The sequence below is a fragment of the Rhea pennata genome, chromosome 3, assembly GCF_028389875.1.
Source record: "Rhea pennata isolate bPtePen1 chromosome 3, bPtePen1.pri, whole genome shotgun sequence".
Classification (NCBI taxonomy): Eukaryota; Metazoa; Chordata; class Aves; order Rheiformes; family Rheidae; genus Rhea; species Rhea pennata.
This window is the reverse complement of record NC_084665.1, coordinates 125,885,128-125,911,438: the sequence shown is the minus strand read 5'-3', so window position 1 is coordinate 125,911,438 and position 26,311 is coordinate 125,885,128. Positions and strand designations below refer to the sequence as shown.

Sequence of the window (26,311 nt, the reverse complement as noted above, 5' to 3'; positions counted from 1 at the left end):
CACGCGGATGCCGGCCTGCCAGAGGGGCCGTGCCAGCTCCCGCAGGTCTTTTCCCAAGCCGCTGGCAAAGTCCTCCCTGGGCCGCAGGAGGACCCTGCCCTTTCCAGGCCACATCCTATTGACCCGTAAATCCCGCGGATGTGGGACTGGAAAAGGGAGCAAGATGGAGAAAGTGTGGTCGGCTCTGAACGCTGCCCAGCTCCTGGCACGGGGAGGGGGGAGACCGGGATGCGGGAGCACACGGGAAGTGGGAGGGAGATGGAGGTGTGAAGGGTGGGGAGGCGGAGATGAGCGCGCGGGGGGCTGCGGGTGCGGGGGTGGGTGCAGATCTGGCGGGCGTCGGGCTGTGGGTGCACGGTGGCGGCAGAAACAGGTCAGCGCTGGGGTGTACCTGAGGGTGGGGTGTTAGGTGTGGGCAGGCGTCGGGCTGCTCATGCACGGCGTGTGCAGACCCACGCCGGCGTCAGACCGCGGGGGGCTGCAGCCGAGGGTGGGCGTCGGGGCGCAGGGCGGTGCGCGGTGCACGATGCGCGGTGCGCGGTGCATGATGCACGATGCGCGGTGCGCGGTGCGCGGTGCGGAGCGGGCAGGCAGGGGTTAAGGCGGCGGCGCGGGCGGCGCCTGCGCGGGCCCGGCCCCGGCCCCGGCGCTCCGCGAAGTTGTGCGGGGCCCGGCGAAGTTTGCAGCCGAGCGCTGGGCGGCCGCCGCCGCCGCCGCCGCCGCCGGCCCGGCCATGGCTTTCCGCCGGCGGGCCAAGAGCCACCCGCTCTTCAGCCAGGAGTTCCTCATCCACAACCACGCCGACATCGGCTTCTGCCTGGTGCTCAGCGTCCTCATCGCCCTCATGTTCGAGGTGAGCCCCCGCCGCCGCCCCCTGCTCCGCGGCCTCCTGTTACTCCCCGGGGCCGCCCCGTCGGGTCCACGGTGCAACACCCCCCCCCCCCTCCAACCAGAGCCAGATCCCTCCGGTGCTTCCTCCTTCCCCCCCCCCCCCCCCACCAACGCCGGCACCCCGTGCTCCCCGGCTAGGGACGGGGCGCCCCGGCGTGTTCCCACCTCCCCCAGGTGCCCCCTCCTCGGATGCCTCTCGCCTGCCTTCCCCCCTCGCCGGTGCCGCGGGGTCCCCGCCGGCGCTGCTCCGCCGTCGAGCCCTCGGCACAACGTAGGGCTGCAACCCTAACGCTTTGCTCACCCCCAAACCCCGCGGTTCTCCCCGTCTCTCTCTCTCTCTTTTTTTTTTCTCCCCCCCCCCCCCCTTTTTTCTCCCCCAACCGTGGGCCGTTGCCTTCCGGAGCTCTGTCGCTACGTTTTGCCATTGGGGAGCTGGTTAAAGCACTCTGCAAAATCGCGAATAAATTGTTTATAGCGAATGACACCCCCGGCAGGGCACTGCTGCCTTTTTCAGCTATTGCAAGCGGCTTTTGGGAGCTCTGCGCCCTTCCAGGGGTTTTCCGGAGGAGCCTGAGAGGCGTAAAGAAGTGTCGGCTCCTGAATACTTTTTTTTTTTAATTATTATTTTTATTTTTATTCTCCCCACCACCACCACCGTGGGCCACCCCTCCGCCCCCGCAGCGGCCGCCCGTCCCGCCGGGGCTCGTCCGTCAATCCGAAGTGGCCCTGGGGGGAAGCGAAAAGCTGCGCTCGGTGTCTCGGCGTTGCGCGGAGAAATGCCAGGAATGCGGCCCCCCCCTTCTCCTCCCCCCCCCCCCCGCCGCCCTTCTCCTCTCCGTCCCTCCCAGATCTATTTATTTATTTATTTATTATTTATTTAATTATATATTTTTTTTCCGCCTTTCTTTTCCTCTCCGCTTGCAGGAGGAGGCAGGGCAGAAGGGGAAGGCGGGATGCCTGCAGCTTCCCTCTCTGCTGCTCCCTCCTTACGTGGGGCCCGGCCCGGCCCGGCCCGGCCCGGCGCGTCCGTCGGGGCTGGTGGCAGGGGGTGCGCGGCGGGCGGCGCGTGGGGTCCCCCACGGTCCCGGCGCGTGGGGTCTCCCCCCCCCCCCCCCACACACACACCCTCCCCGTTGTGCTCCCCCCGCCGCCCGCCCGCTCGCCCGCCCTCCCTCCCCTTGGAGCTCCGTGCCACGTCTCCAAGCAAATCGAGATGGGAAAGGGGTGGCCGGGGGGCCTGGCTGTGAGCAGGAAAAGCTTTTTTTTTTTTTTTTTTTTTTTTCTTTTTTTTTTCCTCCAGCAAATCGTAGCAGGAGGAAATCCACTTCCTTAATACCCTCACAATCACAACCTCTCCCCCTTGTCTCTTTTTTTCCCCCTTCTTTCCTTTCCTTTTTTTCCTTTTTTTTTGGTTGCAAATGCATTGCATGAGCAAGGCGCTTGCAGCGCGCCGAAACCCTTTGTGTGTGAGCGCGTGCGTTTATTTAAGGGACCGGGAGGGGGTTTCTAAATGAAAGCCCGAAGGGCCAGCTGGCCGGAGCTGCGTATTCCAAAACAGCATGCAAATGCTGCAAAGTCAGGCTGCAAGTTTCGTAGTCGTATTTGGTGTGTGTGTGGGGGGAATAAAATAAATCAGGTAGGTTGCATCTGTATTAGGGATTTTCTCTGCATCGCTCCAGCAGCTGTTACTGTTAGAGAAGGGGAGTGCTGGTCCAGGTACGGCCGCTGCGTGGCTGTGAATCCCCTCCCCGTGGTAGCACCAGGCTCTTTGCCGGGAGGGATCCAGGATTTTGATGGATGTGACGTTCAGAGGCCAGCGTGGAAATGCTTTTTCCTCTTTACTGTGGCTGGAAGTGGCGAAACTCCCGCAGGAGCTGAGTCAAAGCTTTGGAAGCTGCTGGGATTCAGGGCCCCCTGCCGCCCTCCGTCAGCATCTAGCCCCGTTCCCGCCCGTGGCGCAGGGTTTGCACGTGCCTTTGGACCACCCTCGCAGCCCTTTCTGTGTTGCCCTTTCTCCTTCTGCCGCTTCCCCTGGAGAGGAAGGCGTGCTCCGCTCTTCCTCAGCCCTCCGCGTGTTTGCAAAGCCTCTGCGGTGAGTTTTGGCGGCAGCTCCGACGTCGCTGCTGTTGACGCCTTGCCGGAGCGTCCTCGCTTGCCCGCGTCCTGCCAGCAGCTCTCGCTCCGACCCGCCGCTCGGATGCCGCCTCCCTGGCCGCGTTTCCCCCTTCGGCTCGCTGCCGCCGGGGCATCGGTGGAAACGGCACAGTCGGCTTCACAATAGGCCATTTCCTGCGGCGGAGGATTTCTTGGGGATGCTTTCCGTGCGACGGGTGGTTGGGATTTAACCTTTTCAGTGGCTGTTGGCCGCTTTCGGGTGGGATTTTGCGCTTCCCGAGCTTGCAGCGAGCTGCCGCGCAGCATGTGCGTGGAAAGCCAGCACTTGCTTGTTCCACCAGCAGTCCAAAACGAGCAAGAAAAACACCTATTTTTTCTCTTTTACCTGCAAACCAGTTCGAACGACCGCATATAGAAACGCAAAACAGGTCCTCTCCATCCTCGCTCTCCAGACAGCACTGCGGTCGCTTTGCATCTCTCTCTTCCCCCCACCCCATTCTGTTTTTCTGAAAAATGAAACCAAGACTAGATAGGCTTGGCTGACCCTGCAGCTGGCCGGCTCTCTAATACCTGTGCTGCAGCACCAATGAATCCTGTGCACGTTATCAGATTGGCTGCCCTCTGCACGGATTGCCTTTTGGCCTTGCTTTTTTTTTCCTGCAATTTCTATATTCGATGGGCCCAATTCTACATATATATATATATATATATACACCATATATATACACCATATATATATTATATTATATTATATTATATATATGGTATATATTTGATTTTAAAAACCCGTTCTGCTGCAAAAAGGCTCAAGACTGACCGTAAACCCACCCTGTTTGCAGGATTTAGATGCCGGTCTTTCTGCCGCTGCCCGTGTTGCAAGTTGGGGCAAGTCCGTAGCTAAAAACCCGGCCGTGTGGATGGGACGGCGTCGCACCGGACAGCGGGGAGCATAGGAATGACTTTTCCGCCCGGACGGGCAACGCGTTTGCCGTGCTTTTCCCCTCACCCCCGCCGTTTCCAGCGGTCGTGGGTCCGTCGCTGCCCCGGTGGTGACTCACGCTCTCCCAAACGCCGGGTTGTGACACCGCTGCCGAGTGAGCTGCTATTTCCAGGCTTCCTGCTAAATATACTTTCCCCTCCCAGATCCCCTCTAATGCGCAGCTCGGAGAGCTTTTGCCAAAATTAAGAATTAAGCCCTTGCCAGTGCTAATGAGCAATAATAAAGCACGTCTCTGCTCGCCTCCTCCTTGCCGGCTGAGGAACCGAAGCATGCAGGGGATTTAAAGGGTGAACAGTTTTGGGAAGAGGGAGATTTTTTTTTTTTTTTAAAAAAGCAGAATTTAAGTCTCCTTTTGAAAAGGGAATAAGGAGTGGTGCGTGTGCAGTGACGACGATCATACCGTGCTGAGAGATGTGTGTGTTTGTGCGAGTCGAGGTGCTGCAGCTCCTTTGCAGAGGGTTTTTGTTAAAGCCTGCTGTTTACCTTCGCAGGCTCTGGTCCAAAGTTTGGTCTCCAGTTTGCACATAGGGCTTGTGTCAATCCACGCCGCGGATCAACAAGTTTTTCTTTCGGTAAACGCTCCGGCTGGCGGCGAAGAAAACCGCTTTGCAAGAAAAATCTTCCAAAGCGCGCTTATCTTTTTAATTATTTCGAGTTGTTTTGCAAGCCCTGGAAATGTTTTCCCGGCTTAAACAGGCTGCAGGGCCTCCCCCAGCCTCCCCAGCGAGAAGTCTGGAGCCGCTTCCTTCCTTTGAAGCGGTTATAACCCAAACAGGGCACCGGGGTTGCCACGGTGGTTGCACGGCTGCAAGGCGGCAACCCCGGGGTCCTGGCCGCGGTCACGTGGAGTTTGGCGGACGAGGCGAAAGCAGCACAAATCCCACCCGGCTGAGACTTTGGGGAGTCGTCAGGGTTGCTCAAAGTGGGAAACGGTTTTCAGAGGGAGGAATGGGACCTGGGAAGGATGCTCTAAACTTGCTCCTCAGAACAGGAGGGCTTGAATCCCGGGGTGTGTTTTGATGTGGACCCGAAGCCTGGATGTGCACACTGGATGTGCCTGCTTGCAGGCTTTTACTGATAGCCTCTTGCATGTCTGAAAAGCAAAATTATTATTTTTTTTTTTTTCCATTGGAATCATGGAGTGTTTTAGGGCAAGGGAAAAAAAAAATCTGCTAAAAGGAGGTGAGCTTTGCTGTTTTGCATTGGACAGCCGACTCCAGGCTAACAGTGGTGTGAGTTTTTCTAATCGTTGCATTACTGGGGAACAGATAGGTTAATATGCTGTGACCGTTTGGCCTTAAATATTTATATTAAAGCCTGTTCGATCCTGGCCTTTGAGGTGATGCCCTGACGTGGCATTTGTCATCGTTGCTCCGTTTAACAGCAGCAGCCCAGGAGGAGACCAAGCCCCGTCCTAGCTGCAGCAAGCATTGCAAAAAAAGAGAAAAAAAGGAAAAAAGAAAATAAAAACTTGCTTTCAGAGGTCTCCATCGGGCTAGCGAGCAATTCTGGGCGAACGCAGGCCCGTCGGTCGCCCACGCTGCCCGTTGCCCCCGCCTGGCCGGTCTGCCGGCCGGCCCCCGCTCCGAGCACTGCAAACAGCAGCTGGTGCCAGCGGGCTTGGCGAGCCGCCCGCGGCGCTGCCGGGAGCAAGGTGAAGGCATCTGGGAGACGAAGCATCCGCTCTGTTTGCTCGGCCGTGCGAGGGAGGCGGAAAGCGCTTGCTGAAGAGGGACGAGGCACTCTGGCTCTGGTTCTTTTTTATTCATTTAAATTATTATTATTGTTTTGGTTTGAAGTGTTCCCAGGTGTTGGTTGCCCATTTGCACTTTGGAGAACCCTTGGATTTACTGCAGCAGCCAAAGGACGGGGTTTTCTAGGAGCTGGGATTTTCAGAGCCCCAAAGTACGCTGCGAGCACTGTCCTGGGGTGTTCTCCCAGGAAGCAGCATCCCGTGCTGGCTGAAGGCCTGGAGTTGCTCAGCTTTTAACTTCAGGCCACCTTCTAGCAGAGAGACTTTAATGATCCACCTATGGGACCTGACAGAGACCACTGGAGACCCAGTCGTACCTGAAGATGCTATTCCATCTTTGTGGCTGTAGAGATCACCCAGGGCAACTGCTTCCCTGATTTGGCTCATTCAGCACATCCCTAATGTCAGGTGGGATAAGGCTGAGATGAAGACTATCTTCATCTGGCAGTGATGGATTGCGTGGATACATTCTCAGGGCAAAACGGGGAGCAATTGGGGAATATGCTACCTTTTCCATATGGTCCCTGTTCAGCTCATCCTGTGCAGACAAATCCTTACCCACTCTTTGAATGCCTGCAGCCAGATCTTCATGATGTCCTGTAGCATTTGGGCTTCTGGCTGCACTGAAAAAAAGCTTGACCATAAGAAGAAAAAGCAAGGAAAGAAACAGGCTGGGGAGGGGGCCTCAAAGTATAACAAAAAATACCTGGAGATTATTTGCCCATGGCATTTTCTCTGCTGGTTGGTGGCTCTAGCTCTACTTGCCCATCTTATGTGATTTAAATGTGTCTGGCTCTTTCTCTTCCATTTCAGGATCTTGTTTCCAAATAAGCAAACAGAAAGTAGCTTCTTACTGCATGTTCCAGTTCTTGTGGAACTGAATAATCCTGAAGTTGCTCTTCCTGTTACAAACTTCCACTTGCACTGGCCTGTGTGTGAGACGCTGGACATTAGCTCTAAAGCTTTGCCAGCACCAATACTTGTTGGTCCTTTCCCAGCCAAGTAAACCACATTTCTGCCTTTCAGCAGGAAGTCTGAAGCAGGGTTGCTGGAGGTTGGGAAGCCAAACATCTATTTAAGCATCCAGCATGTTCCGGTCTCTATACATTATGCAGGACTGTGTAGAGCAACGTATACGTTGTGGCCGCGGGTGCTTCTAGCTGACATCATGGAGGGATGTGGCAAAGGTGGCAGCTGTGCCCTAGGATTTTGGAGCCTGATGCTCAGTTCCTGGAGCTTGACGCGTGGCCTCGATTAAATCATGTATCCCCCTGAACCTGCTGGCAAGATGGTGAGGTGTGCTAGGAGTTGCAGGAGGACACAGGTCCCTCTGTAGATGTGAAGGACTGCGCTGCTTGCTGGATTTTGGCCATGTTGGAGCTGATACAATTAGGGTCAAATAAACACAACTTGCTTCCTGCCTGTGGGATGCCTCCATCCAGCTGCCTGCAGCCTACGGAAAGTGGGACACAGCCCGCAGCAGCTGGTAACATCCGTTCCTGAGCAGTGTTTGTCACCATCAGGGATGCCGGGGTGTCACCAGTGCCCTGCCAGTGTGAGCTGTCACCTGGCTTAACTTCTTCATGCTGCTCTGTCCCATGTGCTTTGCTCTTGCTCTCCTGCAGTGCTGTGAAACTGCGGCTGGATGTGCCTCCAAAAGGAGATGTCCTTGTCCAGATGTCTTTGTGACAGCAAGGAAGTGGAGGAGGGTCTGGCAAAGGATGTGCAGCGAACACAGGACCCTGGTGGCCTCGTGGGTCGGGGAGTCTTGGAGGATGCGGATGAGGAAGCTTATTTCTTGTTTCTGCAATTCCAGCGAAGAAGGCACCAAGGAAAATTTCACAGTCCTTGTCTTAATGGCCTCTTCGAACCCCCCTTGTATCCCATTTCCATCTCCTTTGCCCAGGCATAAAAATGACTAGACTTGAATTTCAGAGCATGGTGTTAAAGGAAAGGACCAGGGACATCCTTAGCGACCTGAATATTGTGGGCTTTAGTATCAGTCTGTGAGGATGCCTCTCTAATTCCAGGCTGGTAGATTAAAATAAATGTAAAATGTTTTACATCGGTTTTTGAAAACAAGCAAGACAGTCTAACTCTCTAATGAAAGGTGGAGAGATGAATGGTTGCAGCAACAGGCCCCTATGCAGCTCTTCTCTCTGCCCCTTTGGGTTGTCGTAGCTCTTTACAGACAGCAGCAGACAGAGAGAGATGTGGTCTTCCAACCCACGGAAAAGCAAAGGCAGGTTTATAGGTGGGACAAAGCATTACTTGTTCCTTGAGGAATGTCTGCTGAGGAAACCTTCCTGCTGGCCTTCATGAAAGCCACCAGATCTGCCCCCTTCCAGGCCACCCAGAAAAGAAGATTATCGGAGTACTTGCAAACCGTACCTGGGCTGAGCACTGTGCAGAAGCTGTTTCTTCCTCTCTGAAAAGTGTGTGCCTGGTCCTGAAGCTCAGACCTTTGCTCAGAAATGGCCAGACCCTAAAACTTGCCGTAAAGCTTCTATATTTGAAGAGAAGTTGGTGTTGTGCATTGGAAAATGCAACTACTCTGGCTACGCACATGGGAGTCTTTCTGCAGACCTGTCCCAGTCATGCTTGCTACTGCGGCGTGGAGGATTCATGTCTTGCATGGCAGATGTGGCACGTTGTACGGGTAGAAGAATGTGCCAAAAGGGGTTGAATCTTTTCTGGAGTTACAAGTTCAACGGGAATCAACGGTTGTTTGCATCTCGTGCTTGCAGGAAGCTGCAAAGATAATCCCCCTTCCAAATTTTTCTGAATGAAGAAGCAATGGTCTAGCCTGGAAAGGGGCAGCCGGGCGCCAGCGATGCAGACGTGGTGCACTGCCCCGCTCTGTTTGCAGCGAGAGCCTTGCCGTTTGGGTGAGCTCAGCGGACAGAGAAGCTAGCCGAACCGAATGCCAGCTGGACAGCGCTGGCCTGGATGGGCAGAGCAAAGCACGGCGAGGAGCTGGTGTGTAGCTGGTGTGGCTGAAGGAAAAGCCACCTCGATCGGTGGTCTGGAAGGACTGTTGGATCAATGCAGGAGCTTCTCTGGATGCGTGAATAGATGCAAAGCCTTGGGTGCCTGCTGCTGTCAGCTGCTATGGGACACAGCATCCCATCCCTACAGCAACCCAGGTACTGTGAGTTTCTTGCATTTATTTCATGCTCTGCACCAGCCTGTGATGGGATTTGGAAGTAAATCCAAAGACCTGGCTGTCACATGTCGCTCCAGGATGAGGTAACTTTGCTTCTGTGGCCAGTGAGCTTTGCAAGAGCCAGAGCGGTCTTCTGCAGCCAGTTTGAGGCCGTGCAATACGTCTTCTTCCATCGCCATCCCAAACTCTGCCCATAGTGTCCCTCTCCCTGGGCAAAGTGCCTCTCACATCTCTGTAAATGGAGCACAAACGCGTGGGATTTCTTTTTTAAGGGGAGCAGCGTCGGAAAATCCCATCTCCCCCCGTCATGGAGAGAGGACTCCGGTCGCTTCCCGCGCTCCGGGCGGGCGGTGGGAGGGGAGCCGAGCGCGCGAGCCGCAGCAGAGCGGAGCGGCGGGGCGGCTGCCCGGCGCGAGCCTCTTGCTCAATCCTTGCGGGGGCGGGAGGGGAGCACTTGGCAAAGCCCGCGGGAGCTGTGCTCGGGGACGTTCGGTCGTCCTACCAGCACCACCACCACCACCCGCCACGCCGCTGGCTGCGGCCCACAAGAGGTGAAGCAATATTTCCAGTTGGGTTTTTAATTGCCTGCTGCAGCTTTCAAATGGTTTTGGCTGGTCTGCGTGAAAGGCGGCGTTATCTGCAGCTGCGCTAGGAGGCTTTTTTGGAGTCGTTGCATCTGCAGCCTGGTGCTCGTCAGCGTGACGGGATGGCCTGTTGGGAAGGGGAGGAGTGGGATATTGTGGCGGCCCGTTGTCGTGCTCCTTGGAGACACCAACACTTCCTATTTTTGTGCCTCGGATTTCAAAACAACTCATCACGCTTCTTGTATAGCCAGAACGAGTGCTGGCTCCCAGAGCTGCTGTCTTCAGTGCAGAGTGCTCCCTGCAAGCAGAAAGTTCCTCCGTTCGCCCGTGGGAGGCCGGGTGAAGACACCCGCCCTTTGGAGAGGGGAACTGAGATAAGCACAGTTTGGGGAAGTCGCTTAATCAGTGACGGAGCATAGCTAACGAGCCTGACTCTGGGGCAGTGCTTTTACCAGTGGGTTATTGGGGTTTTTATATATATTTATATATATGTTTTTTTTTTTTGCATAAATATTATAATGCAAGCAGCATTTATTGTTTGAATCTTCTGCAAAGAAGTGTTTTGCTGTCTCTGTGCAGCAGCAGTATTTTGGGTGTGTGTTGGGAGGTAGCATGTCCTGAGCCTTGTAAAACTACGAGCGGCTTTTGCTTCCCAAGAAACTATGCTGGCCGCCAACTCCCTTCGCATCTTCGTTCTCCTCCTACGAGCGTTGCTTGCGGTCATCTCTTTCCCTTTGCAAATAGGCACTGAGCGCTGGGACTGGCCACCAAGTTGACCCACGGCGTTGGTCAGCAGCTAGTGATGGTCTCCTCCTGGGAGGAAACCCATTCCTGACCCAGAATCTGGTGATGGGTTTAATCCACCAGTGGGAGGTCTCTGCTCCTTCGTTCTGGCCACCACCACAGACCAAACCGGGTGGCCAGAGGAGGCTTTAACTCACGGGTCTATCAGGCCAGCTTGCCTCCAGGGGAAAAAACTCCTTTGCAAAGCTGATTAATTGGAGGATTGGCTAACGAGCTGAGCTCCCCCATAACTTCTCAGAGCTCGGCCGAGTTGCACAGTGTGGGCCACCGAGGCAGCCGCGTCCTGGGACGCTCGGCTCTGTCCTGCAGTTGCGAGGCCTCCTGCTTCGGAGCTGGGGGTGGATTCATTCCAAGGCTGGACCTTTTAATTGAAGGCAATAAATTAAGAACGAGAAGCACAGCCTTGGCTCTGCAGGCGGCCCAATGTCTCATTCTTGGCCTTTCTGCCAACCCGTGAAGCTGCACATGCCGCTGGGACGTGGTGCATTGACAGTGACAGGCCCTTGGAGCTGTCTTGCCCTCCTGCTCGGAGCCAGGAGCTGCTGCCTGGCTCTCTGCTTCCCTCTCTGAGCAAGCTGCTGCTTTCCCCCTTCTTTTATAGTTGCCAATAGCTAGGAAAAGGTTAAACGCCTTTGCCACAGCTGCTTTTCCCCTGTGCCCCGTGAGTGCCGGTCCTGTTTCTGAAGGGGAGCTGATGGGAATAAGTGATTTATTTTAATTAGTGCCACGTATAATGCTCTGGGGCTCGGCGACCCTCGTGTCTTTGCAGCTGACCGAGAGATCGGGGTGGGTGAGGGCGTGCAGGTACCGCCGCGCGTGGACCGTCGGGGCCCGTTCTGCACGGCGGGATAGGGTGTCCCCGGGGTGAGCGGCTCGTGTGCAAGAGCAGCCTGAAGGTGGATGCTTGTCTTCAAGGAGCAGAGAGCTTCCCCGGTCAGGCTTGCCGGTGGCTTTTACGGCTCGGTGGCCGTGATGCTTTCCTGATCTGCCCATCTTTCTCCTTCCTCCCCAAAATCCCATGCTTTTCCCATGGGGAGCTGCTTTCTTACTGCCATCCCTGTTGGGAAATCTCCTCCCTCGTAATCGTTTTGGTTAAATGCAACTTCGGGGCTTCTGCAAGTGGAGCCGAAGCCCGAGCACCTCCCCTTCTCCCCTGCATTTCTTCCCCTGGAAGTTTTGCCTTTTCCCAGCGTGGCTGGAGAAGGACGGTCTCTGGTTTTCCCACGCCGTGGCTGCTCGCCTCCTCCGCCCCTCGGTGCGCAGCCACCTTGCGCCACTCTTTCTGCTGCCATGATTAGCAGGGGTGCTAATTGCGGCCGAGGGCTTAAGGAAGCGTCTGTTGGGGGCGGAGGCCGAGGGTTCGCGCGGGGAGCGGTGGGCGCTGCCCGTGGGACCAGCCTTGGCTGAGCCCGCACGGTGCTGGCTGGGATCGGTGACAAAACTGACTTTCTGATCCCTTGCTTCACGCTCCCTTGCAAGGGGTAATTTTTGAGCAGCTCAGCATTTAAGAAGATGATCGGAAATAAAAGCTTGCTGCTTTTAATAATAGAGGGCAACGGGTTCTGCAGTGTGGGGCGAGTTTTGGCAGGGCTCGGCGCCGCGCGGGAGGGCGGCGGGGCAGCTCGGTGCAAATGAGTGGAAGGAGCTTAAAACTCATTAGCTTTTATTTTCTCTGTGTGTGTCTCTCTCTGACAGGTTACAGCCAAGACTGCCTTCCTGTTTATCTTACCTCAGTATAATGTTAGCGTGCCTACAGCAGGTAAGAGATGCTGCCACTGCGGACACCTCTACGGGGAAAAAACGAACCGTGATTTGCCGTGACCCTCACTGCGGGCTGGTCTGGGCCATGGCTGTTCGCTACCGGGGGGAGCAAGTGGGATTTAGCCCTTTGCTAAAAGCCAGGGGCTGCACAGGTAATTCCTGTCTCTCTTGATTTATTGGCCAAGCCGAGCACTTGGGGCAGAGAGCCTGGGTTGGCATCAGAGGAGACGCAGCGGCAGGAAGCTGCAGTTAATTAGAAGTATTTCAATAATCGTCCAAGGGAAGAGCAGGATTGTTGGAATTAATGGGGGAAAAAAACCCACCGTTTATCTAAGGATAGAGAGAGAGGCATATGGAAGATAAAAGATCTGCCCCTTAAAATTTTTGAATGTTATGGCTGGAGAAATCGTCCAGCTTCCAGATTAAATTGTGGTCTGGGCTCCCATATAGCACAGTCCAGACAGCTTCCGCTGCTGCATCCTTCTCTTAAGTCGTTTATTCTTCCCTGCCCCCAGAAACCGGGGGGCCCACGTAATTCTCGCTAGTGAAAGAAGAGCAGCACCATGGCAGGGAGCAGGTAGTGAAGTATATAGGGAAAAAAGTAGCTCAGGACATAGCAGGGGAGACCAGCTGGGCCAGTGGCTTGGTGCAGCGAGCTTACTTGGAGGAAGGTTTATTGCTAAACTGATTTTTTCTAAGGCTGTTTCACACCCCTTGCAATAAAGATGCCGTTGCCTGTCAGCTGGCAGAGTCTCCCTTGTGGCTCGAGCACTGCTCCTGCTAGAACAGCTTGCGAAGTGCTCTGGAGAGCTAACTGGCTTCTCGGGCCCGGATAACGCACAGCTCGACACCTGGTGTCATAAAACCTATTTGATCTGTATTTGAGCACCTAAAATCTTAAAAATCTGGGTGGAAACTGCCGTTACTCCAAGCCACGGCCCCCAGGCGTGGCTGTGGCAGACGTGTTACCCAAGGGCTTGCACAACCTCGTTTTCCCACCCCTCCTGTGCGTGCCATCACCCAGGAAGCTTTTCGTGGCATCTCCTCATGTAGTAACCGTCTCAGCTGCGAGAGGTCAGGGCTGGGAATAGTTGCCTAAACACAGACATCTGGGGCATTTTGGTTGCTGAAGGGAGTCTCTCGTCTGGCCTCTGCCTGCATGTCCGGAAGGTGAGGAGCTCCTGTGAGTCTTATTTCACAGCTCTGAGCTGCTATCTTGGATCTCTGTGGTTACAGCAACTTTCAGGAGCAAATGAGAGATACTGGGTGTTGTACAACAACAGCTGGTTGGCATGTCCTGGAAGTCATGGGATAGCTTCCATGTCCCTGCTCCAGAGGAGAGCTCTGCCTGGGAAACGTTTGGGTCAGAGTGACTTGGTCCATCTATTTGGTGTCTTTGCAGACGGGGAGCTGGTCCATTATCACTATGGGCTGAAAGATCTGGTCACCATCCTCTTCTACATCTTCATAGCAATCATCCTGCACGCAGTGGTGCAGGAGTACGCCCTGGACGTGAGTGTCATTTAATGTCTAAATAGCAAGCCTACGGGGAGGGCTTGGGACACGTGGTACCGCTGCAGTTAAATGCAGCTCCAGTGAGATCTAAGGGTGGTCAGGGTAGAAACATGGGAGCTCTAATCTCTGGGTGCTGCGTGGGAAGGAGAAGAGGAGGGAGAGCTGTCGACCCAGTGGCTTATATTCTTCTTTTTTTCCTTTTTTTTCCCCACTGCTTCCTCCCAGAAAATCAACAGGCGTCTCCATTTGTCCAAGGTCAAACACAGCAAGTTCAACGAGTCGGGGCAACTGGTTGCGTTCCATCTCACCTCCGTGATGTGGTGCTTGTACGTCGTGGTGACGGTAAGGTGCAGCGTTTGAGGTCGGGTTTGGCTTCCCTCCTGCACTGGCGAATTTGGTTCCTTTTCTGTGGCTAAGGCCAGCGAGTCCCAAACTGCCACTTTCGGACAGGGGCTCTGGGACTTTCTGCTGCTGCTGCTGTCAGCTGTAGGGAATCAGGAAAGCAAAGCTGATGGGGAGAGAGCAGGGCACGATATGTTACCTGGAGCCTCGGAGTTCCTCCTTACGTTATCATTGCCCACGGACGGACATGGCTCAGAAATGGGGGGAGATGCAGGCTGCAGGTGTCCCCCTCCCACGTGCTTTGGTGCTCCCTCTGCGCCTTATTTTTCCTCCGACGCGAAGAGGTGAGCTTAGTCAGAGGATGATCAGTGCAAGCCCAGGCAGTTTGTGTGGATGTTGAAGGCAGTTAGTTTGAGGCCGCGTCCGCGCTTTTAGCTTTCGTTGGGCTTTGGACACATTGGAGGACTTGCCCCAGGCCCTGGGACAGGGTTTGGAGGAGGATATCAGGGGCTGGGGATCACTGGGATGACGAAAGCTGAGATGGCAGCAGCTTCCTCAGAGGGCCCTGGACCCTGCCCCCCTCCTTGGCAGCCTCTTCCGTCCCCTCCTCGCTCCCCATCCTGAGCAAGAAAAGCTCAGCCGGGCAGGTCGTCTGATCCACTGGCTCCGGGACCGTGCGGTCGACAAAGCCGCTCCATGAAGGAGGGAGCGGGGCTCCGTGTTTGGTACCCGCGATGCCGCTCACAGCCCCCTGGGAGAAGCAGGGCAGCAGAAAAGACTTGCGATGTCAAGAGGCGTCTGGAAATGCCAACCGCTGACTTCGACGGGCTCCAGCAGCGCGGTGCGGGGGGCCCCGGAAAGGCAAAAGGTGTTTGCAGGAGCACGTGAGCGGGAGGAAGCTTTTGCAGCTCCTTGGGGATTACGGCGACCTGGCGGCGTGGACTGCGGCCGGGCAGTGCAGAAGCGTCGCCCCGAGGTCGCGCCGCTGGCTTTCCGCGCGCTCCTTTTCTATGCGGCGAGCTTCGCGCCGAGCCCGTGAGCAGGGAGGCTTTTCGCCCTCGCGACGCAGCCGGCTGCCCGTGCCCTAAAACTGCTCGGTGCTGGTGAGAAACTGGCAATTTGCTTTTCCCCAGCCAGGCCCTTTTTAGCCCATCACGCATATCCACAGCGAGCTAAGCGGTCTCTGCTGTGCTGTTGCACCCTCCTGAGCTTTCCCTGCTTTGGTGCCTGCTTTTTCCACGTTTCCTGTTGCAGCTGGATGAGGCAGCAAGGAAAGAGGGGCTCCACGGCCCGCATGAAAAATACCTGTTCCACAGGCATGGATGTGAGTGGGGAGAATGCCAGTCTCTGCTCTGGGAAAGCCTCTCTGGGATGCAATGAGTTAAACGGGCTTGGGACTCGTTTCCCAAAACATTCCCCTCTGGGCAGAGGGGATGCTGAGCAAGGAGGTTGCTTGATTTTCAGTTTTCAAGCAGAGCGGGTTCTTTTTTCCAGGCGCTGAGCGAGCGAGACCCTTTTCCCGCTCTGCGCAATGAAGAAGTAAATGGGCCGTGAAATACCATTGGAGCCAGACCCCGAAAGCCGTGCCGGGCCCTGTTGTCTCTGCTTACTGCTTTGGGACCCGCTTGCTTTCTCAATCTGTTGTTTGCCTCCTTATTTGCATTCAGTGCAGTTGGGGTTTTAGGATGTCCTTTGCAAGGATGTGGGGAGAACATACTTGTGGTCCCTCGCTTGGCAAGGGGGAAAAGTCCTTGGGTTGCACTGGGGATGATTCCGCCCAAAACAGCATGGAGAAAAAAAGCTGGAGTTGAAATATTTCTTTTGGGGGGCTTTTTCAATCTGAAGGGGAGGGGAAAAGCACCAGGAAAAGCACGCAGGGCTGCGGCCGTGCCAAGGAGCCCTGAGGGCCTCGCCGCCGCCGCCTGAAAGAGCCTTCAGAGCTCTCCGGCCCCGCTGCCTTGTCCCCCCGCCAGCCCCCTGCCCTGGCCCCGGCTCGGCATCCGCTGTGGTTTTTGCAGAGAAAACACGATGAATGAGGGTGAAATGGTGCTTATTTTTGCTTTCGGCATCTGGTCGTCGGGGTTGACCTATCAGTTATGGGGGGAGCTCCCCCAAAAGGTTGATACGGGATGGCTGATCCTTAACCGGTTGTAATTTCAGAGGTGGCTCTGCAGTCCACCACCTTGCTGGCTTTTTCAGCCCCTTCATCTCTGTTTTTTCTGGCTCTTGGAATCAGAGCAAACCAGCCTTTTTTTTTTTTTTTTTTTTTTTTTCCTCCTCTCGCCCTAGTGGGAAGGGCTTTCAGCCTTGTTTGCTTTCCCCGTGTTTCCAGGAACTCTGAGATCCGTGTAAAAAAATGTGTAGCATTGACGCAGCACGTTCTCCTGAACGCCCCACGTGTGCCCCGGACTTTGCAGAGCAGGTCGCTCTTTGAAGCATTCAGACCTCCCTCGGGCTGTTCTGGGTCACGCTGCAAAGAGGGCAGAAAGGGTGACAAATGGGTCCTGTGCAGATTAGTTTTCAGCACAACCGTCACTCTGCAATGCCCAGCCTGGGATTGGGACCCCACATTGTCCCGGTGCCCCGGTAAACGTGGAATGAGAAGACAGCTCCGTCTTATAACTTACCCTGCAAGCATAGGGCTGTAAGGGAATGTAAGCAGGGAGAGAATTAAGTTATGCAGTGCATATTTAGTTATTTTTATAAAGGTTTTCCAGTCCCCTTTTTCTTCATAAGCACTCTATTTTGCTAGCTGGTGCTCAGGTTGGAAATGCCCGTGTGGAAGAAGCCTCCTAGACCACGCGCACGGTTTCTTGTACCTGTGCTGCCAGCATCTTGCCCCCGCACTTAGAGAGCTTGTATGGCCCAAACCCTGAAGCATCTTTTCCTGAGCTCGGAGCCCTTCATGCAACCAGGAAGGCAACCTTCAAGCCCCAAACCTGGCAGCCTAATGAAATTTGAGCGGGCTGCTAGAGATCTGTGAACGCAGCTGAGCTTCGGTGGTCTCAGCTTTGGCTTGCCCAACGGGGCGCGGTTTTTAATGCTCGTAGATCGTGGCAGTTCTGAAAGGACTCGGGCCTCTTGCCCGGGCTCCTCGATGTGACGCTGCGTTAGCCCACCCCGTTGTAACTTTGCAGTGCTTGTTTCTTTTGCTGAAGGTTCGCATCTCTTCTCTTTCAGGAAGGATACGTATCAAACCCCCGGAGTCTGTGGGAAAACTACCCTCATGTTTATCTTCCGTAAGCACTTGCGAGGGCATTTTGTTCTTTGGCTGACCGCTTCCTTCCTCTTTACGGTTTTCCCTGTGGCTGGGAGCAGGATGCTGACAATGCAGCACCCGTCGCACGCAGCCTCCAGCTCCCTCCTGCCAGGACGCTGCAGTGAGATCCTGCTTTTTAACCAGCTCAAGGTGGATGGTGGCAAACTTATTTGCAGTCCTGGAGAGGGTATTCCTGGAGGCAGGTTTGTCTTGGGGGACCTCCAGCCTCCGTGACTGGTCCCTGCTGCTTACTCCCTGCATCACCTGGGGCAAGCCACTTAATTGCTCTTTGTTTTTCATAGTAGAAACAAAAAAGCAGGGAGTATAATCCTCCTTTCTTAGCATTTTGCAAGAGTAAGCATTAGGTTTGCCACAGGCATGGAGACCACAGCATGAGCAGCTGGATGAAATCTGGGCATGACTAGCTCAGGTAAACATGTAATTTCTGCCCAGTAATGATGCCTCCTATATCCAGTGGCTTTCAGGAGGCTAGGAGATTACCTGTGGCGGAGCTGACCGCAGAGTACCAAGGCAGAAGCCTTCCTGGGGACCTGAGGTTGAAGGGGACCCGCGATCTCTTGATGCCCTAGGCTCTCTCATGTGGCTTGTCCATGCTTTTCAGGTTCCAGGTGAAGTTTTTCTACCTGTGCCAGCTGGCGTACTGGCTGCATGCGTTGCCGGAGCTCTACTTCCAGAAGGTCCGCAAGGTGAGAGCCAGGCGGGTGCTGAAAACGTCACCCAAAGCAGCTGCGGTGGTTTTAGGTGGAGAGCTGAGGGGATGGTGGACCATGGGGACCACGACTGGAGACATCTTTTTGAGCGTGGATCTGGACGCTGCTGTCTCTCAGCTGCCCGTGGTGTGCTTGATGTCATTTAGCCCACCAAATTGGGGAAAAGTGAGCTTCGGGGTTTGTGGGGGAAAGAGGCATGAGGGGTTTAACACAGTGCCTTTCTGCCCTGCCAGGAGGAGATCCCTCGCCAGCTGCAGTACATTGTTCTCTACCTGGTGCACATAGCCGGCGCATACCTCCTCAAGTGAGTTGGCTGCCTTGGCCTCCCTTCCTGCACTGCGGCTGGGACCACGGACCACCTCACGGTTGTGCATCAGGTGCTGAGCCGGTCCTTTCACAGGACTGGGCTCAGCATGGGTCACCCTAAAAGCTTCGTCCAGTGGGAGTAAAATAGGATAAGGAGATTCTTTACAAACCAGATTGTAGTTAACTTGGAGAACTCCCTGCTGCAGGATGTTCAAGTTGAACCGTTTTCACAAACTAGCTGATTTTGAAGTACTTCAGCCAGCTTATGTGAGTGCATAAGTCGCCTCTGTTCACAGTGCACGGCAAAGCAAATGTTAATCTGGGGACCCTTAAACAGAGGCTGAAGACTGCATTTTCCCTGGGGTCAGGGGAAGCTTTCTTTCCTGGGGTGCATTTCCAGCACAGCATATGCAGACAAGCTCTTAGGTTTCTTCTGGTATATATAGAGCAGCATTGCCAGGGGCTTGAGTTTTGCATTGGACTGCTTTCTTCCAGCTTCTGCTGCTGGTTTGGGCCACTTCATCACTTTGATGTTTTAGGAGATTTTCCTCCTCCTTGTGATCCTACAGCCCCTGCTGCAAAGTGGTCTGGGTTTTGGTTGGCACTTGCTGCAATTAAGGAATTGCAAGATAGATGATATAACAGGAATATGAAGGACCGAGGATGACCAGCCCAATAATTCTTGTTTCTTCTATCCCTCTTTCTAGCTTAACACGCTTGGGGCTGATCCTCCTGCTGTTGCAATATTTAGCTGAATTCTTCTTCCACATGGCTCGTCTTGTCTACTTCGCAGATGAGAACAACGAGAAGCTGTAAGCAGGAGAGCTGATCATGGCTTTTCTTCCTCTTATGCAGCTGATGCCAAGGAGAGCTACTTGCATCCTGAAGAGCCCAAGGAGGCTCACTCTCAACTTTCAACTCAATGTTGGTGGGCAGAGACCTGGTGGGCAGAGACCTGGGAGGGAAGCGCAGGACCTATGGAGGGTTTCAGTTTCTGACAAGAGCTGGTTTAGGGGTAGGGTAGGATAGGGGGAGTCAAAAGGAGGAAGGAGACTTGTTGAGCTGCGCTGTGCTTAGCGTTGCTTTGTGTTGCTCTGCTCACATCAAAGGTTAGTAGATAGACAGGGTGGCTCTGTTTGTCCTGCTGTAGTGTGTGTATGTGTTTGTGTGCGTGCTCAAGCTCCACTGTGGGCAAAGATGTCATGAAACACGGCCTTAAAAATGTGGTGCTGAGTAGAAACTTGATGCTTGGCAGCTAATACTCCCCTCTTACCTCCACTGAAGTATTAGGAGATGAACGCTGATGATGTTAACCTGTGCTGAGAATCACGTTTGGTCATGTCCTGGTAAAGGTTTTTTATCACCTAGTGGCCCTCTCAGTCACTATCTGCCATATCTGCCAGGATATCTGCCATTCAGCTGGCTGCACCTCATGATGCTGATGCTGGTCCTACCAACACCTCTGCTTGTCTTCCCACAGATTTAATGTCTGGGCTGTTGTGTTCGTGGTCACTAGGCTCTTCACCCTCACCCTTTACATTCTGGTCATCGGCTTTGGGCTGCCTCGGGTAGAGAACCAGGCTCTTGACCCTGAGAGAGGGAACTTCTTCAGCTTCCTCTTCAACAATATCCTCTTCAGGTAAGGAGCTGTCATGTCTCCTGCCATATCTGGGGGTGTAGGGGACTGCCTTTGTATCATGTGCTTCTGTGTATGCTCATGTGATCGGGGAGAAACTGAGGCAGAACTGAGCTGTGAAAACCTCTCACTTAAGTTCCTTGGTGGTTTTTCTCCCGTAGTTGTTTTTGCTGAGTTTGGAAACCCCAACAGGGATCTGAAACTTCCTTGGGCTGCCTCTAAGGAAGGTCTTAGCAATCTGGGATGGCAGGAAGGGAGCAAGGAGGGCTGAAGGCTACTGAACCATTGTAGTGCAAAAAGACCAACAAACAAATACTTTGAGTAAAGTAACCTTGTAAAGGATGAGTGGAAGCAGGTATCTTAGAGAAAGACTTGCAGGCACTTCCTTTTTGTATCCTTAACTGTGCTTACATGGATGCAGTCAGTGTAAAGAAATTTTCCATTCTTGGAAATATTTTGCTGCCTAATAGCATGGGAGCCTGGGGATAGGGTGAGTTCTCCATGGCTTGCAGTCCATCCATCAAGACTGGGAGCCTTTCTTAGCCAAGCAGTAGCTGTGGGTTCATTTCAAAAGTCTTCAGGGCAGGTGCTCTGGCTCCATTCAGTCATTCCCAAGCTTTCTGTAGCCAAGGACTGGTACTAAGCTTGAAAGTTTGGGGCCTTTTCCTAGCTCCCTTCCAACCATATCCGGCTTCTAGCTGATTATACTGTAAAGGCAATACGTTTCTACAGAGCAGCCTGGGGCCATTTAGTCCTTTCCAGCCCTAAAGTCCTGTATCTGAGAGCTTCATGGTGGAGAGGGAAAGGGGAACAGCTATCCTGAGCTCAGAGCATAGCAGAAAGCAAAGATGTTGGTTGGCTGGATGGAGGTTCTATCTTCTACTGGCACCGAGGCATGGACCAGCTATATTACTGCACTGGTTTCATTCACCGGGTGCTCCTCTGTATTGTGTGGGGGTGTCTGAAACGGGAAAGAAGGACAGTTTTATTTTGAACTGGGAGGCAGGATTTTGCTGGAACTGGAGAGGGCTCTTTCTCGGACAGTTGGTGCCTGCCTCTGGCACCCTGGTGGCTGTCCAGGTGGCTTGTACCGGTTGGGGGCCTTGGACACTGACCCCACTGGGTTTTGGGAGCAGGCCTCTTGCTTCTCAGTGGCTGGGTTCGTGGTGGCCTCGTTCCTCTGTTCTCAGCCTACCTCTTCTCCGCCCCTGCCAGAATGAGTGTGCTGCTGTTGGTGTGCCTCTTCCAGGCCTCGGTGATGTGGCGCTTCATCCACTTCCAGCTACGGCGCTGGAGGGAGTACTGGAACGAGCAGAGCACCAGGAAGCGAGCCGCCGTAGCTGCCACCAGTGCCAAGCAGCAAGCCAAGCCTCTCAAGAGGGACTCGGGTGAGTGCCGCGGCTGAGTGGCTGGCCCAGGGCTGATGAGGAACAGGGGAGTACCATGTCAGGCATGAGGTGTCAGCCCTGCGGCATGGTGTCCCTGCTGTCACCTCTGCCTCTGTGGAGGCAACACTCGAGGAATGATGCCTCCTGCTGCTCCTTGCTGAGCGTGGGAGATCCCTAGCAGGGTTATGTCCTGAGGGCTGCAGCTCCAACTCAGTTATGTTTCTCTCCATGTTTATGGACTAACCTTAATAAAGCTAAGGCCATGTAGGTTTTGGCTTTTTGCTCCAAGCCTAGGCAAAGTTTTGGCTTATCAGGGTGATGGGGGACAAATTGTTGTCCTTCCGCCCTCTGCCCCATCCCCAGGTTACCATGAAAATGGAGTGGTGAAAGCTGAGAACGGGACCTCACCGCGAACGAAGAAGCTGAAATCACCGTAGAAGCAAAGGCTTGTCTATTAGGGAGGAAGACGAGATACCAGGACTAAGAACCAGCCCCTTTTCTCTGTCCTCACAAGCATCATCCTGAATGGCTTGGAAACCTGTCATCTTCACAAGGTGTCTCTCACTCTCCTCCCTTCCTTTCTTGCTTTCTTAAACCATTTGCAATAAAACCAAAAAGGTCCCTTTCTCCTACTCCCTTTCCTTCATAGGAGTGTGTTCCAAACCTCCTGGTTTTGTCTTCCTCTGTTTCATTGTAAGTCGGTGTGCAATTCTTTTTTCTATCTTAGTGTTTGTTTTTTTGGTTATTTGTTATTTTTACAAATGCGTCATAGATGATTCCAAACAATCCTTTTGTTCTCTTCTACAGCGTGTTCCTCCTCTCCCTTTGTACTACTTCCCTGAACCCTAGTTCAGGGACACGGCAGCTTGAAGGCACCGCATGTCTGTGATGAGAATAGATGCCGGGAGAAAAGTGGTGGGGGTTCTGTGCTCAATCATGGCTGTGACCATTAGGCTCAGAGGAGTTTTTGGGTGAGGGTTGCATCTCTGGGGACACACCTGTTGAGCACTTGACAAGTGCTACAGGATGGTGAGGCTGCAAATATGTACCAGGATCCAGGGGAAGAGTCTTGTCTCATAGAGGACTTCTGGTAAATGGGGTTCCTCCGACCTCTGGTTTTGAGCTAATGTCAAAGAGCTGTGCAGCACAGAAGGGAGAAAATTTCCCTCCTCATACAGGATTCTCATCCTAGCCCTTGCTTGCCTTAGCTATTCTGGTACAGCTGGTCCATCTTCTTGGCTGCAGAAGGTGAGCTGTCTGTATAGCTGTCCTGGACCTCCCAGTACTGAGAGATGGGCTTTATGCTTTGCAACTTTTAATGTGGGAGCAGTTGCATCCTCAGGTCCAGGATGCGTGAAGTCTTGAGTCCTGCCTGCCCCACATTATGAGCACGTTTGTTGACTGGCCTGGGTCCCATCAGACCAGGCCCTTCGCCTACTTGAGTGTGATTCACAAACTTGGTGTTCTCATGGCTCTTAACCATACCCAGATGAGCAAACTGGTTGCTGCGAAGGGTTTTGCATTAATGGGACTGTGCTCTTCATGCAATCACCTTAGCCTTCCTCATCTCTACCATACCGGTCCAGCTGTGCAATCTGCAGCCATCATCTTTGTTTCCAAAGGATACAGAGCTTGTATCCACCCAAGGTGCTATCAAATGCAGGGTTCTTCCAAAACCTAGCCCCTTCATCCCTTTCTGAGCTGTGAATGAGATGATAGGGAAGGGAATGGAAGTGAAGGGCTGCAAAAAGTAGCTTGTTTATTAGGAAAGGCCTGACCTGTGACACATAGCTGTTGGCAGGTGGAGTTGCCCTAAATCTACCTCAGAGGCCATTTATTCCTACAGACCACTTTTCCCTCTTGCTCCTGCCTGTTGCCGTCTGTACATGCTGGCAGGAGATTCATGGGAACCAGCTCGGTCCCCTGCTACCCCTTTGCTGGGGAGTAGCATCTCCTGCCCAACATTTCATGCATCAGTGCCAGCTTAGTGAGCAGTGGGCCTCTTCTTGGTGCCATGCATCGGTCCAGGTTTGGCAGATGTACAATAGACAGGCACCTCTCATCTGGGGGAGTTTCTGCAGCTAGGCTTCGCTGTTGGTGCCTCTTGTGCAGCAAAGCCAGCTGTAGCTTTCGTTCTGCTTCACTATGGCAGGAGCAGGTGACTGACGTGTGCTCTTGGCTGGCTGAGAAGAGGGTACTGCTGATTGCACAGGGTCAAGGAGAGCAAGGGCACTCTTTGGTATGCAAGTAGGGATTAAAGTCTGCCTTTCTTGTGCGTGATCTCTTAGTGTACTCCTTGCTCAGCCCTTTGTGCAATTGAACTCTGCGGCTCTCTTTCTTTGTGATTCTTGCATGTGAGACTGCAGCGGTGTCATCCTTCAGATTATTCATGGTTTGAGAAATGGGTGACAGTTGATTTTCTGCCACTCTTAGAGATGAGGATTTTTTTTCTTCTGTAGGTGTTTTTGCTCTCTCACTTCCCCTCTCCTTGTTAAGCCTCAGCTAGTGCTGGGCATGAGATGGAGAAAATGTGCAAGAACTTGACACAAATTCCACTTGTTCCTCCATCTTGGACAAATTCCACTTGTTCCTCCATCCCTGTGACTCTGAATGTCAAACGAGTTGTCAGCAGGAATTGAGGCGAGGGGTTCCCTTGTTTTCAGGGAAAGTGAGGAAAGAAACTTTGGAGCAGAGCCCCTGGTGGTAGCTTACAATTGCTCCTCTTAGTCGTTGCCAGACAGATAATCGATCTTTTGGCTTGACTGGAGATTGCAACGGTGCCTAAAGTGCAACACGATAGGAGAGGAAAAGAGTTTTATGTTAGGGAGGACACAGAAAAGGCCTAATGTGAAAGGCCTTTCCTTTCTGCTGCCTGCCAACCTTCCCCAGCCATACGCTGCCACCTGCCCTCCAAAGAGTGACTGCTGGCTGGCGCCTCTTCGTAGTTTTAGCTGGTCCTTTCTACAAAGCAGGTGCCTTGCACCAGCTGAGGTATTGACTCTGTGTTAACAGATGACACATACAATCCCCCAAAACTGGCTGCTGAATAATTCCTCCTCCTGCCTGCTTTGCTTCGGGCAGCTTTTCCACTTGCACAATCCTGCATCTTCATAAAGTAGCTAATGATGCTTTGTATCCCAAGTGCCTTATGTTGCCATGTAGTCTCTTGTATTCTTGATCTGTGTACTATATGAATAGCTATACGCCTTCCCCTTTTACAACATATGGATGACATATGCTACGTTTTTGTGTCTATGGATAGAGCTACCAGAAAAAGGGACAGTTTGTTTTGGAAGCATCTCCATGTTTTCTTTCTTTATTTCGTATGATGGGGGAGGGGGGGAGGAAGAGAGAAGTTGCCCTCCTCTGTCATTAAAGCCTTTGAAATCCCCTTCCTTCTGCTGTTATGCTCAACTGCAGTATGACCCCCAGGGTTTTTGTGCTGAGCCTTTGCTGTAATGCACTGTCAACTGTCATTCCAGAGGTTTGCAGTCTGCTGTCAATCAGAGTGGCTACTACAAGCTGCTTCTGCGTTTGTCTAAATAGGAACACCATCCCCCTGGCTGCAAGCTTGCAATAGCTGGTTCTACATTCATGGCTTTTCTCAGCAGACCAAGCCTTCTCTCCAGCCCAAAGAGCTCTTTCTTTTCCCCAAATGGAGTATTTTCTCTGCAGGTCCTTAGTGGTGAGTCTTTCCTTGACCATTCTACATACAAAGATGCTGAGAGCCTGCTTTTCTTGAGTGGATGCTCTTCTCATGCCCCATCCTGTCAATCCTTCATCTTCTGTTAAAAAAAAAAAAAAAAAAAAAAAAAAAAGATGCGCCCCCTCCCCCCCCAAAAAAAGAAAAAAAAAAAGGAGCTCTTGTCCACTACAGTGTGGAAAGTGTTAGAGAATATGCAAAACTGCAAGTCTCTACTTTCTGTGTAACACTATTGGTTGCTCCAGTCCCTTCTTATGGGCTTATGACTGCTTCTGCAGTCTATATCCATTATCCAGCTTGAGAAGGCCAGGAAACAAGTAGTTTGTGATTTCTTTGGTGTGAAGTATAGTGTTTTCCTGCCTCTAGCCTAGAAAAGCTTTGACGTATCAGTTCTCCCTTCCTGTCATAGTAGGGAATGGGCTTGGGAAGAGAAGGGGGTGGAGGAAGAATAGATGTAGCATTTCACATGTATTTTCCAAATGATTCTTAAATAACGGGGCATTACAGTTGCTTCTTTTTTTTTAGGTTTCTTTTTTCTCATTCATCTTGTGTGGGGTTAGTAAAGAAGAAGATGAATTCCAGTTCCCCTGTATGTCCCTCTACACTTATCTCATCATTTAAAAATGTATTTTTGGTAAGCTTCTCTGTTGGTGTAGAGGTGGGGAGAAAGACTACTCAGGATGCCTCCCCCCCTGCAAGTTAGTCTGGAAGCCTGTAGATACGCTGGTTCATTGCAGTTCATAGGGGTTTACAGCAGCATCCAACTCTTGCCTTAGGTGAAGTTTTGGTGGAATCTGTTTGACTTGCATCAACAACAGATGGAGATTATAGTGGTCTGACTACCGTCTTTCTGTAAACTTCATGAATGTGTAATAGATGGTTTGTTTGGCAGGCTTTATATGAAACTGTGAAGTATGTTTCTGAGTCTCTAGGATATGGGTTTGTTTTTTGGATTCTTTTTTCATGGCAGTGGGTAAGAATGGATGTTGTAAAAGCTAGGTAGAGGCACGTAGCTTTCCTTTGGACACGTTGAAGTCCATGGACCAAACTTCAGCAAAGGAACTCAAGGAAAAATCTGTTCTTCCCTATTTATGCTTTAGTGCAAACTTCTTAATTTTGGAGGGGGTGGGGGGAAAGTAACAGTTTCAAATGTTTTATCCCATTTGTTTCACTTTTCCTGTCACTTAAGTTTTTATATGGATTTTTTGATGTTTGTTGTTAAATGACTTTTGTGATAAACTCAACAAAAGTATTTTCTGAAAAAAAAAAAAAATAAAAGGCATAGATTCTTCCACTGCTGCTGTTCACTGATGCTTCATCACTCTGCTGAGCTGTGTATGTGTTTAATAAACAGGCT

At 52.8% G+C, this 26,311-nt stretch overlaps 1 protein-coding gene across 1 annotated transcript; it reads left to right on the top strand.

Annotated features, from left to right (window-relative positions):
• Positions 1 to 673: 673 nt before the first annotated feature.
• TRAM2 (translocation associated membrane protein 2) lies at positions 674 to 26,246 on the top strand. The gene is made up of 11 exons (XM_062573273.1): positions 674 to 853; positions 12,009 to 12,072; positions 13,477 to 13,586; positions 13,815 to 13,931; positions 17,112 to 17,170; positions 17,813 to 17,897; positions 18,155 to 18,225; positions 18,935 to 19,039; positions 19,708 to 19,866; positions 21,079 to 21,251; positions 21,615 to 26,246. The coding sequence occupies exons 1-11, from the start codon at positions 734 to 736 to the stop codon at positions 21,686 to 21,688; spliced, it is 1,137 nt and encodes a 378-aa protein (XP_062429257.1). The 5' UTR covers positions 674 to 733; the 3' UTR covers positions 21,689 to 26,246.
• Positions 26,247 to 26,311: the final 65 nt, after the last annotated feature.

Bases quoted from the DNA above. Each gene is read 5' to 3' on its own strand.
- TRAM2 (XM_062573273.1), top strand. From the start codon at position 734: ATGGCTTTCCGCCGGCGGGCCAAGAGCCACCCGCTCTTCAGCCAGGAG. The intron at 13,587-13,814 runs GTGAGTGTCATT...GCTTCCTCCCAG, and splicing joins TGCAGGAGTACGCCCTGGAC to AAAATCAACAGGCGTCTCCA. The intron at 18,226-18,934 runs GTGAGTTGGCTG...CCCTCTTTCTAG, and splicing joins GCCGGCGCATACCTCCTCAA to CTTAACACGCTTGGGGCTGA.